This window comes from Notothenia rossii, assembly GCF_949606895.1.
Source record: "Notothenia rossii genome assembly, chromosome: 8".
Lineage (NCBI taxonomy): Eukaryota > Metazoa > Chordata > Actinopteri > Perciformes > Nototheniidae > Notothenia > Notothenia rossii.
In genome coordinates this window covers 22,270,790-22,288,185 of record NC_136906.1, presented here as the reverse complement: position 1 = coordinate 22,288,185, position 17,396 = coordinate 22,270,790, and the positions used below count along the sequence as shown (strand labels likewise).

Genomic DNA, 17,396 nt, shown 5'->3' with positions numbered 1-17,396 from the left:
GGGCGTATTACTGTTTCCTTGACGACTGTAATCAATGCTCGCACTTCGGCCCCGCCCTCGACCCCCCAATCCCCTCCGCACCTCAACTCCCACTGTGCTGAATTGTTCTGCTCTGACTTCCACCTGCCACCTTGTCTCTTCCCTCTCTCTGTGCTGAGTCCTCCCCCACCTCCCACAGCACCGCCCAACGCTCACCCCCACCCCCGACCCATCCACGGCCCAGACCCGCAGACAGGCAGAGAATGGGAGAACCACACCCACCCACACGTCGCTCCCTTAGTGTCCAGCGCTTAGTTATGTCACGGAGGATGAGTCAGCGATGCCTGTGATTGGCTGATGCATCCCGGCTCCCCTGCAGATATTTGCATCATGGTTTTGATCATGATTTTTGATTGCTTGAACAATAGTGTTATTGTTGCAAGGCCTTTAATTGGTTATCATTCTTGAATTTTCCCAGGATGAATACAAGTATTTTCCTATGTAGGCCTATATCGCTTTAGCTTTGATATATCTTTATCTGTGGAGAGGGAGAAAGCTCAGTAACGCATGCGTTCCCACCACATTTCAGTGAAGTTGAATATAGTGTGTGCAGTTTTGTACTTGCCTGAATATGAATTCCCCTCATAATGAGCCTCTGTGTGCCGTGTTGAATAGGGAGGCAGAAAATCATTGCTCAGCTTCCTTCTCCTTAGTTACAGATTTTTCTAGCTGACCAACTGTTGGCAAGAAGTGCGCAGTGCCAATTAAGAGAGAATTTGTTTCTGCTCAAACAAGCCACAAATACACACACAGGCATACACACTGAATGGGATGAAAAGAGGCACTGTCATGCTGAGACAGTGAAGCTTTCAAAATGAGCAAGTTAAGAAGGTGAATATCAGTCCTTTTTTCCTCGGGATCGGACTCTCTTCCTCCCTGATCCTCCTTGAGGCATTCCATGGCATTCTGCTCCTTTCACAGCGACCGCTCGCTTGTCGATCACCCTGACCTGAGAGAGGAGAATTCAATTCAAGCTGGCGTCCATACTTCGCCTCCCCTGCTTGTCTCTACTCTCTCTCCCCCCTCTTTCCATTTCCCTCTCTATGGTCGGCATAGCAACAGGCGTCAGACTCGTAAGAGAAGGCACTGTGGTCGGTTTCTCTCCCTGTGTCTCTCTTTTCTGCCTCCCTAACTCTATATTCGACCAGTATTCCAACAAAGATAAACGTATTGGGCATTTCTGATGATACAATTAATAGCTGGAGCAGTTTTTGAAGATTATAAACTTGGCACACCAAAACAGTTTGTTCAAAACAGTGAATTTGAAATAATAGGATTGTGCAATTAGCGGTGTGCTTGCAAAAACAGTGCACCACTCCCCCTAATGGCTAGTATGCATTTGGTCTCCCTGGTGTAATGTCATTAATGTAAATCCTTTGAATCTCTCCAGAAATCCCACTGAGTGGATTCTAGATATTTCACGTTGAACGATATCAACTTCAAACCTTAGAAATGTATCTTCCTGCCTGTCTGTGAGCCCGGCCTCAGTGTATGAGACTCAGATGGTGACTAGTGACTTTGTAAAAAAAACACCAAAAAAATGTTTTAAAAAAAAAAGAAAAGAAAAAAGTTGTTGTGTTAGCATGAGTGGCCTCCCTCGTGTGCTGTGTGTGGTGTGCCATTGTGTGTGAAGATGTGTGTGTGTATGTGTCCTCAGGTCGTTTGTCAGGTTTTAAAAGCACCCACCTTACCCTTGCCCCATTTCACCCTCACACTACTCTGCTACAGTATAATGTAGCTCAAACACTCCCCTCTCACTCTATCTCCCCCTCATGTCTGATAAGAGGCCTGTGTTATGAGGACAGTTGGTATTAGTATTTTTGCACTCTGCTCGCTGATCTTAATGCACTTACAAGCATGGCAGTCGCACTCCAGTCCCACGCAGGCTTTCATTCTGCTCCAGGTTTACAACCTGTTTTCCATCATCCACTCCCAGTGCATCTGCTGAGGCTCAGTGAAAGCACAGGTGGCACACACAAACATAGAAACAGACACGCAGGTCCTCTAATTGTTCAGCCCGCCAGTCCATGCCTGGGCCAACTTCTCCTGGGGGGCAGCTCAAATCAAAGCATTCATCCATCCTTGACTGTGGGAGGTAAGATATGGAGCAGGGTGGGATGCTCCGGGCCGGAGTGCGACAGCCACGCTGGTGTGGGGAGTGACTGTGTCCTGTCAGCCTTTGGTTAGTGTTCTGTTCTAATCTGCTGGGCTCCCTATGTGAACCTGTGGACGGTGCTTCTGTTCTGAGTGCCATGTGAGAAACAAACGCTTCAGTAAAAAAAAATATGTTTTACTTGTTTTGTTTTAATTTACCTTTATATTTCCGTTTGTTTGTCTATTTTGTTATCCAAGGGTTTAAAGTTCAAAGATCATTCTCTAATGCCAACCTGCACTCCTTTTTAAATGTGATGAAAACGTTCTGTTGGTCTGAACCATATGTGCCAAATTGTATGTATATTCCTCTGTCAATGCCTTGCATATATACAGTGCATAAAAAAAATATTAAGGAAATTCTGTTTTTGGATGCAGCCTTGAAGAAAAGTGAAAATACAAAAGAGTCGTCACAGCGTGTCAGATTTCTATCCCAATGCCATGGGTGCTGACAGTATTCTGCTGCAGTTTACAAAAGGTTTAACACAATTTATAGTTTTTGATCAGTCAGTGTGTGTTGCTCCAGTATAGGCCTGCACTGCGCCTCTCTCCTTGCATAGTTTACTTCAATCCGAGGCACCTACCTATGTATTTTTAACCTTTTGACTGTGTTTTACCAGCTCTCACATAATTTCAACCACAACAGGTTGAAGCGTTTACAACCATAGTATTAGTATCACAGTGAAAAGGGACTGGGCGCGGTGCATTTAGGGTTCAAAACTCCACCAAAAGACATATAGATGAACACAAAACTCCTCCAAGCCCCAAAGCCCCATGATAATTCTCTCTATGGATTTCAATTTCTTTCACTTTCTTTCCAAATGGCTTGTGTAGCAAGTGAGGGAGCAGATGTTTTCACACAGCTGTGCAGGGATGCCATTACTGTAACACAGCTGCACAAAAACCCGGCTTATTGGCTGATCATAGCTCAGCTCTGGTCTGCACCAGACACAACATTTCCGCTTCACAGCATTTCCGATCCCAGTTCGCTCAAAGACTATAAGGGACGTTCGTCTTTTTCTGCGCCGCATCTGCAGAGCCCCTTGGCCGGTGCAAGAGGCGCAGTCCAAAATTCCTCTCTATATCGCCCCCTTCTCTCTCCCTACACAATCATAGCAGATAAAACATCAGTTAGACATCTGGAATTTGAAACTGCATGCATTCAATCGCATGTGGAAAAACTATTATAATATCTGAGCTAAAAATGCCTTTGAGATGAACTCAATCAGTTTGGGGCTGGCCTGTTGCCTGAGTGCACTTCCACCATGGGGAAGCTGCAGTGTAACGTCATCTTGAAATGGTTTCCCAGTCATTCCAGACACTTATGCAAGAGTGCTTAGCAACTCAGAGGTGCACAGGAGAAAAACTGTGTTTTAATAAAGTCAAAATAAACAACGTGGTAAGTTTCTACACATTTGCTGTTTTAGATTTGGTATTACTATTTAATGCACTGAGACAATAAGTGTAGTATTTCTGATAAGTCCCTCACAGGCACCCACTGTTTAGATTTGAGGTGAACTTCGTTATGTTTTATATGGTTTCTCAGGTCATTCCAACAGCAGATTTATTCATGTAGAAAACCACTACATTTAGCATTTACTAACACACACATTGTTCTATATCACTGCACAAACTGTCAGGCCATCCATGTTCTTTAAGCTTTAGTATTTAGAGTCAAAGTGCGAGGCTCTCTCACTTTGTTCACTCATCCACACTGAAAACCCAAACAACCACATCAACCTGCGGCTATTGTTTCTTTAGCAGTCTTTTTTACATCACAGCTCCATTGCAGTTGCTACGGAAGTACAACCGCGCTGGACTTTTCATGTACAGTACTAGGATGCATGTTTAGTCAACCAGAAAATAAGGCATGTTTTTATGTACAGCTCACCATCTCTTTCCATGATAGTTAAGTGGTCATGTAGTGGCATGGTGTGAGGCAGAAGGCCCTTCCAGTCATATCAAGTTGCCAACTGAAGCCAATCCACTGCCCCCTGACCTCACCTTAATCATTGGCACTGTTATGGCCAGCTGCTCCATTCATGACACACCTTAACCTTTCTCTGGGAATGTTTCAGAAACTAACTTTACGTCACATCCCACCAACCCTGACCCGTTAGAGTTCAGTCACCAATGGTCATTTCCAACAGGTTGATTTCTATGTTAGTTCTCCTCTACTCTGTCCTTCCATATGTTGTTTTTCCTTGTTGCAAACACTCTCTCAACTTTGTTTTTTAAACCCTTTGAATTGATGCTGCTTCTGTGCTTGACTCTGGGTTTACTGTGTGGTGCCATGTTGTCCACATGGCCTGCCTCTAGAGCTTGTAACGCTTCAGTGTGTAATGTTACCATATGCCTTACATGTTTTCCAGGACTAATAAAAAAAGCATAACAAAAACTTCAGATGTGCTTTTTTATTTCTGTTTAACATTGTTAACAAGTTGAAGAGACACATACAGGTTTTGAAGTAATTCATTTGACTCTTTACTCCAATTTAACACGAATATCTAGTTTTTTTTTCTGAATTAAATGATCCTTAAAATGGCAGTACAAAATGTATATCTACACTAAAGTACTAGCACACTACACAGAACAGTGTAGCAATTTGTTTTATAAAATAAAATTGAGATATGGAGATTCTTTTTTCAGGAATGCTGTAATATTTTTTACAATGGTGGTTTGTCCCATTTGTCATCAGTCAGTTTGACAAATTATAACTTGAATCATCTATATTAAAAGTAATTGTATAAAAGGGTTCAAAAACATCTGCAGCGAGAGCTATAAAAGCTTTAAAATATTTCAATCTCTACAGTATGTACACAATCAAACATCAGGAACTTGTTAAAAGAATGTGAACTACTCAACGCACAAAAATAGTGCAAATGGCTGTGATCAAGCCTTTTTTGAATGATACAATTATTTATGAAGATAGCTCTTGTTCCTAAGACTTGGCTGGTTGCTCCTCAATCCCATTTGAGGCCAAGACCTCAGACAAACGAGTCAAATATGTGGAATCTGGGTAACCGTTCCTGAAAGAGACACAAATAAAAATGTTCAGCTTTAGGTACATGGACTAATGTGGCCTAAACTCTATAGCTCTGTTCTCTGTTTGACATCCACACTCACGCTGATTTGTCTCCATGTACGGTGGTCTTGTGTGGGATGCCGTCCCAATCGACCCTGGCCTCTGTGTCTTTGCCTGTCACTGTGAAGGTGAGTCCTTGATTAAAAGCTTTCTTCAGCCTGGGCACCAGCTTCCTCGTGTTCTCGCTGTCGGGAAGGTAGGCTTCAAAGGTGCCTCCTTGAAATGGTTCTCCTGGAGAAGGGTGATCCTCCTGGTGAGGCGGAAAGCAAAGACCATGGTCATAAACAAAGTCTATCGATATTAAGTATTGTTATTAAAGCTCTATGTGATACATAGCACACACCATTAACAAGAAACTCGTACAGACCGGTAACTTCTTATGCACAATATCACAGTCTATTTTTCAGTGTATGTCAAAAAGCAATTATAGGCCTATCTTGGCTTAATTGTTGAGTGTCTATAGTAAAATACTATATCTTAACATCTAAAAGCATATATATATATATGGTTAACTGAAACTGAGGTACAATAACAATATAATTAGCTGTTTCTTTCAACTCCAGGAAGTCCTCTATCCGATACGACAATTATCAGTGAGTTTAAAATAAGCCACTCACCCCTTGGATACCATCAGGAATGACGTAAGTGATCTTGATCGCAGAGTCTTTTGTGTGACCTGGCACGCTGATATTTTTTCTACAGAGGGTCATTTCCCCCTGGATGCCCTGCTTATGACAAACTCTGCAGTGGGCATGGACAACGTCCAGGCACTTGGAGCAGAAGGCAGCACCACACTTAGTTTTCGTCAGCATCTTACTCTCACCACACACACAGACGCACCCTTCTGGATTTGATCTGGATTCCTCTGTGTCTGGGACCATGGTTTGTCTTTGCTGCACACTGTCCTCCTGTTTAGAATGGACAGTTCTCTCCTGCTTATGGAGGTCTTCATCAGCAGGGGTTGTTGTTGACTCAACATCATTCACATGACTCACAGGTCTATAATTTCCTGCTTTATAGTGGTTGACAAATGTCTTAGTCTTCTGTCCATCTATCTCCAATGTGTTTACAATTTTCACTTTCTCTTTTATAACAGTGTCTTTCCTCACTGACGGCTGACTAATAGCTCCATTCACAATATCTGTCTCAAAAATGACCCTTCTGTGGTTTGCTGTTCTTTCCTGACTGTCAGTTCCATTTGCTTTGCCTGTTGGGTTGTTTAGCATCACCTGAGGATAACTGTAACTGTGAAGGCTCGTATTTTGGTCCTCGTTCATTTGTAAAAAAGTGGATGGATTACAGTCAGAGGTAGAGGGGCCAGAGAAGTCGTGTTGTTCAGGTATCTGGGCCGAATCTCCAGTAAATACCTCAAGCAAAGACGCAGCTACCTGAGAACACAAAGTTTCTGGGCCGAGAAGAAATAAGTTCTCTTTTACAATCTGCAACACAACCTTTTTGAAGCGGCTCCGCACCTCAGCACAACAAGCCTCCAAGGTTTCATCTGCTGTGTCATTGATACCCAACTCTGACAAACGCAGCTGCTGCACATAAAAGTCTACACTAACTGAACCAACCAGCTTCTCTAAACCTAGCAGACATGAACTCACTTTGGATGAGTTTGCTCCTCTTAAGGTGACAGTCAGATTACCAATGCCCCCTGAGCCGATCTCTTTCATCAGGACATCAGAAGTCAGGTCTTCCACTCGGGTCCTGAAAGCCTCTTTTATATACTTCCACATCACAATGGAAACTGTAATATCTGCATTGTAGACTTCCAGCTTGTCCCTCCCTGTTTGGTTGCTGAAGCTTGAGGACCTGCCCCTTGCTCTTACTGTAGGCTTGCCAGAGTCGTCTTGACTCTTCTGACTCATAACTTGCGCCTTCTGCTGCGGCGATCCTGAGAAACTACTGGCTCTCTTCAAGGTGGAACCAGACCCAGCAGGTGGAAGCGGAGGGCCTCCTGACAAACTGGTGGTGCTAAGGGGGGATGTTAAAGACTTTGGTCGAGTATCAACTGAATGCGAGTTTAAGGAGGTTTTATTCTGCATGGAAGAAGTTGAAGGCAAAGCATCTCCACTCCTAAACAAGATGTCGCCTCCAGTGTTTTGGGCTAATGCTCTGGGGACACTCTCACCAGAAACCCCTGCTGTTTCTGACAGCACATTTTGCCCTAAAATTGGCCCCAGGCGTGGTTGTCTACTAGGAGATGAGAGCCCTCGTAAGGTGAAGTCAGTGGGTCGACGGCCTAATGCAGCAAGCCCTGAGTCCTTAAAGCGAGCGGCCAGTTTATACTTTCTGGCTCCTTCAGTTTTGCACCCATCCTCCTCTATCCTGTCATCCAGAGAAGAGGACACAGTCAGGGGAACATTAAACTCATCTGCATGAGTTGATGAACCTGAATATGAAGGATATTTAAGAAGACTGGCTACATTCTCTTTTTTACCTATCACTTCGACAGGGTCAAGGAGAAGAAAATGCTTGGCCTCAGAAACATCACTACTACTCCCAATAATATAAATATTTTGGTCATCCTCGTTCAGAAGAAGCTTAGGAAATCTGACACTTAAGTCCTCCATGGCCTTTTGCAGTCCGCCCCTGAGAGACAGGATATTCTTGGAGAGCTGGCCTCGCCGGATCTTCTTCTCATTCTCCTGGTAAAGACTACTTATTGCCTGTCTTGCCAATTTTAGGCGTTTCTGATCTTCACCATCCTCCTCCACTCCGACTTTCAAAAACAGAGTTGTCAACCCATGATTTGTCATATCCACTACATCAACACTATACTGACTAAGGATATGTTGGTATTCCTTTCGGCAGTGTTTTTTCAGATACTCGAACATGTCTGCATCCAAAATGAGTGACAAATCCTCCCCTGATGCCGTAGGATGCCCAGGAAGCTGCAAAACTGGACCCTCTATCTGGTCATTATTTTCCAGGCCAGAACCAGCAGGTGTCAGCGGTTTACGTGAGCTAGAGTTGTTCTCATCATAAGGCATGCCAAGGTCAACTTTCTCTCTTTTTTCTCTCTGCTTAGATGATTTCCTGCTCAGATCTTCTGACTCCAGAGTTTGAGGCTTCTGTGCTATCTGAACAGACCTGGAGCCCCTGGTGGCAGGTTGACCTGAGTCTTTGTTTGTTGCTGATTTTGGGCCTCCAGGATGACCCAACAGTTGTTCCAAAGCTGCCTGGACTTTTGAAAAGGCGCCATGCAATGTGCATAATATCTCAGTAGCATCATGGCTTATCTGGATTTCAGGGTGGCTTTTGTGAAGGCTTGACAGTGCCAGTAATCCCCCAGGAAGCTGGCTGTAATTAACAATTGCTGATAAATGTAAGATGACCTATGGTGATGGAAGAAGACCGACAACAAATCATTTATGGATTTTATATTCAGCACTTGGTAACATTTATTTTTGAAATTCTACTTAGGTATACCTTGTCTGGGTCCAGGCTTTCGTTGTGCTCAATAACAACGACTTTATACTTCTTCCCATCCACTTCCAGAAGATGCGGGCTTTGTTCAATAACTCTCTGTGCCACTGTGAAAGGGGTCATCAGTCAGAAATCAATCTCAATCTGTGAAGCATCCTGACTAAGCTCTTAACCATTGGCTATTCCATTGACTTGCATGTCAACATTTCAGCTTTGTCTAAATCACTGGTAAGAGAAAAAGTGGTGAAGTATATTACTAATACCTTGCAATGTACAACTACATTTTTAAGTGTTTAGAGTAAAAGTTAATGAAGCATGTGACGTTCTATTGCAACCTTGATAATGTAATAATCAGTATTTTTACACCAATGTACTGGAATCACATAAGCATGCAGAAGAATCCCCCTCCTTGTAATTCATATGCATAGACATGCACACAGCCTGATCCTACTGACCTCCACTGTCCTCAAAGGTGATGAGGGCAGAGATGGGCGTTGCCTTGACAATAGTGACAGAATTTATTTCCCCTCCTCCATTCCTGGCTCTCAGAAAGTGGATGAATAGCTTGTCTTTCAGCCTCTCATCCTCAATGTCTGCGGGCAGACCACTCACCCTCACAGTCTCTGCCATCTGCTGGGAGAATCATTGCAGTTAAAAAGAGTGACTGCCCGAAGATAACATAATTCTTCAGGAATGGTGAGTGTGAATATCAACAGAATGAAGAGAAGAAGATCAAACACAATAGCCCTTCATTAAGATGTTAATGTAAAAGTCAACCATTCACGAACCCCACCCCTGCAAACAGGGAGGAGGAGATCAGACCCGGCACCGTGGGATGGCCAGGCCCTCCCATTTGACATGCCTGCCCTCCCCCAATAAACACGTTTTTTATTATTCCCTAATTGTTTTTTTTTATTATAAATAAACTGTGAACTTTAATACTACGATGTATGTGATGTCAGATAGTAATATAAGAGTAATAAATGAAAAACAGGTATGAAATAGCCTACTATATGACAGTAAAACAAGAATACAGTTTAAAAGGAGAGTGATTTGTAAAATATCCATAAAGAAATAGAAAATCTGTTTACAGTTCTGTTTCATATGGGTGTTGAGAGATGTATCCATAGATCTCTTAATTTTGCTCTCAAAGTGCACCAGCAGATTGATGCTTTTAACTTCAATATTTAAAAACAAATCTTCCCGGGAGAGCATGCCCCCGGACCCCCCTAGAGAATGTTAGGTCCACCCCCCACTTAAAAAAAAATAGCACTTTATCCCTGCTTACCTATATGCCGTGAGCTGATTATCGAGCCTTCATTGTAACAGTCGCGGGTGTACTGTGCGTGTGGGGAGTGTTGCAGCCAGTAGAACATTCCACTGTAGCGCCGGTACATTAATGGGAAACCCTACTATGTTTGAGCACCCTCTATGAAACGTCAAGCTACCCCACAGTACCCCCAAAAGAAAATCTCTGGCGTCGACACTGGCCGGGGAACATGACGATTTTTTTGTGCCCTCCGCCCTCCCATGAAAATCATATGCCCTCTGTAGATTTGTTCTGGCGCCGGGTCTGGAGGAGATGTGTGATAATATAGCACCCTCTATTGGGGATTACCGAGACACTACATCAACATTAAAAAAACGTCCATTTCAGGTGCCTGCCTCGACTTTTTTTGAATTTCTGAGATTTTTAAGGTGTCTTCTCCATTTCATTTAAAGCGTTTTCTTGAAAACATTGACGTAATCTATGATATACGATCATTAATTATCTGACTACCATAACATATATTTACTATGTTGTAAGAAAAAGGTGTTGCAACCCCTTTTTTGGTTCAAATCCCCTCTTGCAATATGAAATTCAATGTGAACATTTTGAATAGAAATTGCAAATTGATACAGATGAAGATAACGCCCCGTCTTGCTCATTCCCATCACCATTTGCTGCTGTCGTGTTGGCAATGCTTGACAAATTACAAAACAATAAATCTTTCGTTTTAAGCATTTGTTTTTCCCACAATAGATATTTCGTGAAGTTAATAATATTGACTTGCAATCTAAATCTAAACGCTCTTCTCTATCCAGCCATCCAGTAACATATGTGCAAAACATCGAGTGTTTGTTGTTACAGGAAGTCCAAAAATACATGTAAAAGCGAGCATGAAAGACACATTTGCAGAGCTGGGTATCAAGGAAGTGAAAATATTCCGACAAATCTGCCTATCGCATTATCGATGTATCCTCCGTTTGCACCCGACGCTGTTATCACCTGTCACAATACATCTCGTATATCTTTAGGATTGTTAGAGATTACTGACCTTACAAATGTTTCACGGCGGTTTCTCGCTATCTTTCAAAGGCCGTCACACTTTACAAGCCATGCAGGAAAAGTGAAACTACAGAGTAATGTGTAATGCATCATGTCCACGTTAGGGGGCGATCAAGTGCTGTTTGACTGCGCCTTACAGGATGAGAGCATAGGATGAGAGTAACACCCACGTCACTTCCGGGCAAAAATGACGGCCCCGACCACTTTTTGGGGAAAACAACGCTGTCATTTGAATGGCGGTCAATACAAATTCTGAAGTTTTTGCCCATCCGATCAATTTTTTTTGAAAACCGTGGATTTTTGGATCTTCAAAGAGCTCGATTACGATGGCCAGTCAGGCAAACAATTACATTCGATCATTGGTAATCGACAATCGGTCTTGATATATGGTTAAACTAAAATCAGTAGGCAAGGCTGTAATTTCTCCAGCTGTTACTCTCATGAGTGAGGCAGAACATAATAGTTTTATCATGCCAAAAAGCTGCTGTGTCGTTTATTGCACCTCAAACATTAAAACAAATCCAGAGTTACGTGTTTCTGTACTTCCTCTAAGAAGAAAGGACAGTAACAGAAGATCTCTGTGGCTTCAGGCTCGATCGCCATTCAAATAACAGCCGTTGTTACTCTCATCTATGAAAATAAATAGCCTACTGCTATATTTAACCATATATCGAGCCCGATCGTCGATTTCTAATGGCTTAATGCAATTGTTTGCCTGTCTGGCCATTGGAATCGGGCTCTTTGAAGATCCAAAGATCTTCGGTTTTCTTACATTTCTGATCGGATTGGCAAAAACTTCAGAATTTGACGTTCAACTGACAGCATTGTTTTTCCCCAAAAGTGGGCGGAGCCGTTATTTTTGCCCGGAAGTGACGCATTTGTTACTCTCATCTATAGGCGTACTTCACAGTAGACCCATTAGATTTTTGTTTTGACCCTTTAAGGGGAATTTGAAGTTTAAAACTCTGGATTAAATTACTCTACTTGAGCCTATATAAAGTAAATAAAGCTAGCTCCACCTTAATGCATTACCAACATTACATGGTACTTACACATTGTTGCATTGGTGTTAATAATTGTATGCGTAATATTATATCAGTCATACTTTACTGTTGACACATTATTAGGTGGGAGTTTGAATGCAGGCCTTTAATTGTAATACATATATTAGTATAAAAGAATACTTTGTACACTTGTAAATTTGTATTTTACTTAAGAAAATATCTACAAATCAACAACACAAGTTCAAACAATTCTCTAATTTACTTTATAGTTAATTAGTTAACTAATTGTGCTGTATTTTGCAGGAATACAAGTAAAGACACACATAATAGATCTCTGAAAGGAAATAACTTTGCCTAGCTGTCAGATATAAGTACAATTCTGTAAATTACAATGGCAACAGTTACACAGTGAATAGATAAATGGGGTTATTGACCAATAGCCCGATTGTAAAATAATATACCCTTTACTACATACAAAAATTATTAAAACAACTTGTGTGCAAAGAGCAACGTGTGGTACTTATTAAAGACGATAAGGTCTTCCCAGACTCTAAAAACGGTAGGGGGCAGTAATGCACATTACAATGAATGTCAATCCCTTTGGAGAGTAGTAGAATAAGAGATTTGCGTTTTGTCCAATCAGAGGCTACTTTGCTACATGCATTGCGCATGCCCAGTGGAGCAGATATTTCATGTGTTGTACGTACGTCGGTGGAGGTCACAGACATCTGAACAAAACTGAGGTGAGTTATAACATGCAATGTCTCAGTGTCACTAAAAATGCTTGATTGTATAGCCAAATATATGCACGGTAGTAATTACAAAAAAACTGGAGGATTATTGTATATATGTCGTTATATCAAAAGGGTTGCGAAAACGAGCTTCCAGTTTGGATCAGAGAGATGTAACATGCGCACTGTCACCCAGCTGACTGTGCTGATACACGCTTTATTCTAGTTTAAACGTTTTTAAAATGTTGTATGGGTATATTTGAACATTTCGCAAACTCTTAAGCTACAGTGGTCGGTTTAGTCGGCTTAGCTTGCTAGCTACTCGGTACACAGCTAGCTGATAAGCTAATGCTAGCATGTGAGCTACATTAGCTAACACCCACAGCCTTGGCATCTTTCAGCATAAGGCCAAGGACAAATGAAATAGTACTGGATAACAGAGATTCAAATGGCTTTCTAAACAAATCTGTCTCAACTGCGTAAATTGTTTACTTTGTGTACTAATTGTTTCAACTTTTTGTCCTGGTTAGTTGCTAGAAGGAGAGTTGCTATCATGGCCAAGCTGTTCGAGACTATTGGGAAGTTGGGGCTGGCAGTTGCCATCGGTGGAAGTGTTATGACTTCTGCCCTTTTCAATGGTGAGTGCTGGTCAATTGGACAACTCCTAACCTTTATATATACAGTCTATGCTCCTAACACATAAGTGGTTAGGTACCACTAAGCCAGTTTCCCCAATTTAAACACTTCTTTCGATTCATTCATGTAATTTACTAGTCCAATAACACATCGTACTTACTCACTCATCTGTTTAAACTTATAAAAGCAAGTGTGTTGCACCCCACATTAAACTGCTGTAATTTCATATGGTGTTCAGTGAAGTTCAAAATACTGCAACAAAATCAAATACATGTATATTAACAGAATTATACAGAGTACACATTGTAGGAAAAAAACAAGAATTTGACAGAATGCATTACAAATGTTCATTTTTAAACACTTTATGCTACACACAAACCTCTTGGCCGGGAGTTTAACTATTCTTCTTTCTTTAGTTGATGCAGGGCATCAGGCTGTGATATTTGACAGGTTCAGAGGAGTGCAAGATATTGTTGTTGGTGAAGGGACCCACTTCCTCATTCCTTGGGTTCAGAAGCCCATCATCTTTGATTGTCGTTCCCGTCCACGCAACGTCCCTGTCACCACAGGCAGCAAAGGTACATCAATCATCAACTAAACCACTGTAATGTTATTTTTGCTCATAAACATGTCTCTTAAACCTCAGGAAGGTTTATCGGTTATTTGTGAATTCCACATAACTCTTGGAAAGGCTATTGGGTCGAAAAAAAAGCTGGCACAACTAACATCTAGAGTTCCCTAATAAAGAATGCTATGAATGTTAACGTTTTATCTACAAACTTTGCAAACATGACCTATCAATGCAACTCAAACTGTACGCTAGGGGTGCAACAACTAATCGACTTAATCGATTAAAATCGATGACCAAATTAGTTGCCCCTAATTCAGTCGTTGATTCGTTTGTGACGTCATAACGTTTGTTTTACATGCCATTAAGCGCCAACGTTATCGGTCTCTTTATCGGTACTGGAGAGATTTAAAACATGTCATATGTATTATTGCTACATAAACATTATATCGCAGTCTTAGTGTCGCAAACTCCGTTTCAAATATGCAATAAGACTACAAAATGCGTCTGTTGTATTATCGATCTTTCCAATCCAGACAAGAGATCTCTCTCCCCCGCCTGCTTGCGAGGGGGCGGGGCAGTTTATACACACGCAGCTGCTACATGCAGCAACACACACACGGCGGAGAGAAGCGCTCCAAGGTGTGGTTCAACTTTACCCGTCTCGATGTGGACAATGCTCGTTGCCAAAAGTGCAAAAAGAGTTTAGCATATAAGGGCGGTAACACGAGCAATTTGTCTAAACATTTAGCAAAAGTGCACCACATTCAGACGGAGAAATGCACAGTTTTCGACTGTCTTTCTAGTAGCTCTGTAGCCCCTCTGTATAGTCAGGTATTATGTATGCTAGCAGCAACACACAGTTAACTAAATTATACAAACATGGGTTAATGATTAGAGGTAACTGAGTTATTTATTTTGTTAAAGTTTCAGCTATTCTGTTCACAATTCTGTCAGATTATTTAATACGATTTGTTAAAACATTGTTGTTTCTTTTGATGTGAAATATTATTTATTTAATTTAAATAAAAAGCAATGTTAATTTTGTTCACAATTTTGTTTAGTTAATTTACCTTGTTTATTTTTCAAAATAACCGATAAGAGTACCGTTAAAAGACCGGATCGATAAGCGGTATCGATAAAAGTAGTAGTACCGTTAAAACCTTAACGATACCCATCTCTACTTGACAATGTGAAAAAGGTAGTCTTTTATCTGATCTGATATCCTTGGTTTAAAATGTTGACGGACAGATGTTTTATTTCTTTCAGCAGAAAGTTTAATAAAATATGTATTTTTGAATCAAGTATTCATCTTATTTGTCTTCATTGTTAGTTTCCACATGCCAATTTGCTTTCAAATTCCCATCCCTAGTCTGTATACATTTTTATTTGTTTTACTTGTAGTCTAATGTGTGCTGTAAAAATTCAACTTTAAAAAATCCCCCCACAGATCTGCAGAATGTAAACATCACGTTGCGTATCCTCTTCCGGCCGGTCACCAACCAGCTACCACGCATCTTCACCAGTATTGGCGAGGATTATGACGAGAGGGTGCTCCCATCCATCACCACAGAGGTCTTGAAGTCTGTGGTGGTAAGAGTCATTCAAGAGTAGTCGCAAATAAAAAGATGACTGTTTTTGTAATGAGTGATAGTTAGCTTATAAACTGATTCCTCCACTATTTTATTTTTCCACAGGCTAGGTTTGATGCTGGTGAGCTCATTACCCAGAGAGAGCTTGTGTCTCGTCAGGTCAGTGATGACCTCACAGAAAGAGCCAACACCTTCGGCCTCATCTTGGATGACGTTTCACTGGTATGAAGCTGCTGACAAATTCTGCAACACTGTCCAGCTTTTCCTTTTTACTTGGATTTTAACTTTAAGAAACAACTGTTTGTTTTGTATTCTTTCAGACACACTTGACCTTTGGCAAGGAATTCACAGAGGCTGTTGAGATGAAGCAGGTTGCCCAGCAGGAGGCTGAGAGGGCCCGTTTCATTGTAGAAAAGGTAATTATTTTTAAACCCTGTTCTAATTGTTTTTTACAGAAATGTCTATGTATGCAGTATATTCTCTATTGGGGAAAAGGTGAAAGCTTGAATTACAGTTTTTGTGGCAGCTCTCAAAAATGGTTTTGTCCTTTTTTAGGCAGAGCAACAGAAGCAGGCGGCCATCATCTCAGCAGAGGGTGATTCCCAGGCTGCCTTGCTAATCGCCAACTCCCTGATGCTAGCTGGTGATGGTCTGGTAGAGCTGCGTAAGCTGGAGGCAGCTGAGGAAATCGCTTTACAGCTCTCCCGCTCCCGTAACGTCACTTACCTGCCATCCGGACAGGGCACATTGCTTCAGTTGCCCCAGTGATAACGTCTCACATCATGTCTAGCCCACTATCGCTGTCACAGGCTGTTACAAGGGCCATGGAATGGGTGGTTGAAGTGTTAAATAAATGACTCAATTTCACACACATTCCTCCAACTCTTTCCAAATCTGGACTGGGCTCTGTTGATAGCAGGATGGTGGGAGACAAAGTGAGAGGTCCGCGACGGATACAATAATGAATTCAACCCATGTGTAAGGAAGTTGAGGTTAACCTTCTATATATATATACAAATATATATAGTGCCCGCATAATAGACAATGCAGTAAATTATCTTAAGATTCATCTTTGCTACATTGTTTCAGAGCACTGGATGTATTTAAAAAGCAACAGATTGATTTTAACACCAAGGGAGAACAGTTTGATTGCTTTTTAAGATAAGGTGATCAATTGTGAATGCTAAATGCAATTACTCTGTGATTTCTGCTGGAATGTTCCATCAAATTGTGTAACTGTATATTCAGATCTGTAATGAAAGGCACTCCTTGTGATTCCAGGAACAATCTACTTTCTAGCAAATTATTTCTCCGTGAATAATATTGCTATACCCAAATAATTGGAACGTGCCTATTTGGTACTAAATAATGATCCTTCATTATTTTCAGTTGTTTCTTTAGTTTGTGTGGACAATGTGTATGCCCCATGTCACAGAAATGACTTAACAATAAATGTGTCTATCTCCCAAGTTCTCACACTTCTTGTATATGTATAATCCTAATCACCACAGGAGTGTGTGTCAAAATATATTCCCATTTAAAAAAACAAAGTCATTTGCACTGTTTAGTTGCAAACTATGAAACTGATAACTATTAGTGTAAGACAAATATATTTAAGACGGGGATGGTTTATTTGAATCAAATAACTACATTTTAAATGTATTATAAAATATTCATTTTAAACCCGTATCCTATGTATGATCGCGAATGTTATTTATCTCTAAGTATCATGCTGGAGTCTCGAGAGGCAATTTTGAAATACGTAAAATGATTTACCTGGGAGCGCTGAAAACACTAAGTTAAGGACCAAACACCAAACTATCAAATTC

At 41.3% G+C, this 17,396-nt stretch overlaps 2 protein-coding genes across 5 annotated transcripts; one reads left to right on the top strand and one right to left on the bottom strand.

Moving 5' to 3' along the window:
* Window positions 1-4,589: 4,589 nt before the first annotated feature.
* On the bottom strand, window positions 4,590-13,921 carry LOC307015769 (uncharacterized protein). 4 transcript variants are annotated; one of them, XM_079644593.1, is made up of 6 exons: window positions 13,787-13,921; window positions 9,163-9,337; window positions 8,711-8,814; window positions 5,893-8,616; window positions 5,317-5,525; window positions 4,590-5,219 (listed from the first exon to the last, which is right to left on the bottom strand). In XM_079644593.1, exons 2-6 carry the CDS (start codon window positions 9,335-9,337, stop codon window positions 5,132-5,134), a joined length of 3,300 nt encoding a protein of 1,099 aa, XP_079500719.1. In that variant the 5' UTR covers window positions 13,787-13,921; the 3' UTR covers window positions 4,590-5,131. The 4 variants fall into 4 exon arrangements, with proteins under 4 accessions (XP_079500719.1, XP_079500718.1, XP_079500717.1 ...); XM_079644592.1 differs by lacking the exon at window positions 13,787-13,921 and adding an exon at window positions 11,026-11,769 and having other exon boundaries at window positions 9,163-9,340; XM_079644591.1 differs by lacking the exon at window positions 13,787-13,921 and adding an exon at window positions 11,026-11,769.
* Window positions 12,636-17,036, top strand: phb (prohibitin). Its single transcript, XM_079644595.1, has 7 exons — window positions 12,636-12,783; window positions 13,302-13,409; window positions 13,824-13,985; window positions 15,426-15,568; window positions 15,673-15,789; window positions 15,888-15,983; window positions 16,123-17,036. The coding sequence occupies exons 2-7, from the start codon at window positions 13,325-13,327 to the stop codon at window positions 16,333-16,335; spliced, it is 816 nt and encodes a 271-aa protein (XP_079500721.1). The 5' UTR covers window positions 12,636-12,783; window positions 13,302-13,324; the 3' UTR covers window positions 16,336-17,036.
* Window positions 17,037-17,396: the final 360 nt, after the last annotated feature.

What these genes read in the sequence shown, in the direction of transcription:
- LOC307015769 (XM_079644593.1), bottom strand. Translation starts at nt 9,337, where the DNA reads ATGGCAGAGACTGTGAGGGTGAGTGGTCTGCCCGCAGACATTGAGGAT. An exon ending in AAAGCCTGGACCCAGACAAG is followed by an intron (nt 8,617 to 8,710) that starts GTATACCTAAGT and finishes CCATCACCATAG; the next exon opens with GTCATCTTACATTTATCAGC. An exon ending in GTACATGGAGACAAATCAGC is followed by an intron (nt 5,220 to 5,316) that starts GTGAGTGTGGAT and finishes TGTCTCTTTCAG; the next exon opens with GAACGGTTACCCAGATTCCA.
- phb (XM_079644595.1), top strand. Translation starts at nt 13,325, where the DNA reads ATGGCCAAGCTGTTCGAGACTATTGGGAAGTTGGGGCTGGCAGTTGCC. An exon ending in TGTCACCACAGGCAGCAAAG is followed by an intron (nt 13,986 to 15,425) that starts GTACATCAATCA and finishes ATCCCCCCACAG; the next exon opens with ATCTGCAGAATGTAAACATC. An exon ending in AGGTCTTGAAGTCTGTGGTG is followed by an intron (nt 15,569 to 15,672) that starts GTAAGAGTCATT and finishes ATTTTTCCACAG; the next exon opens with GCTAGGTTTGATGCTGGTGA.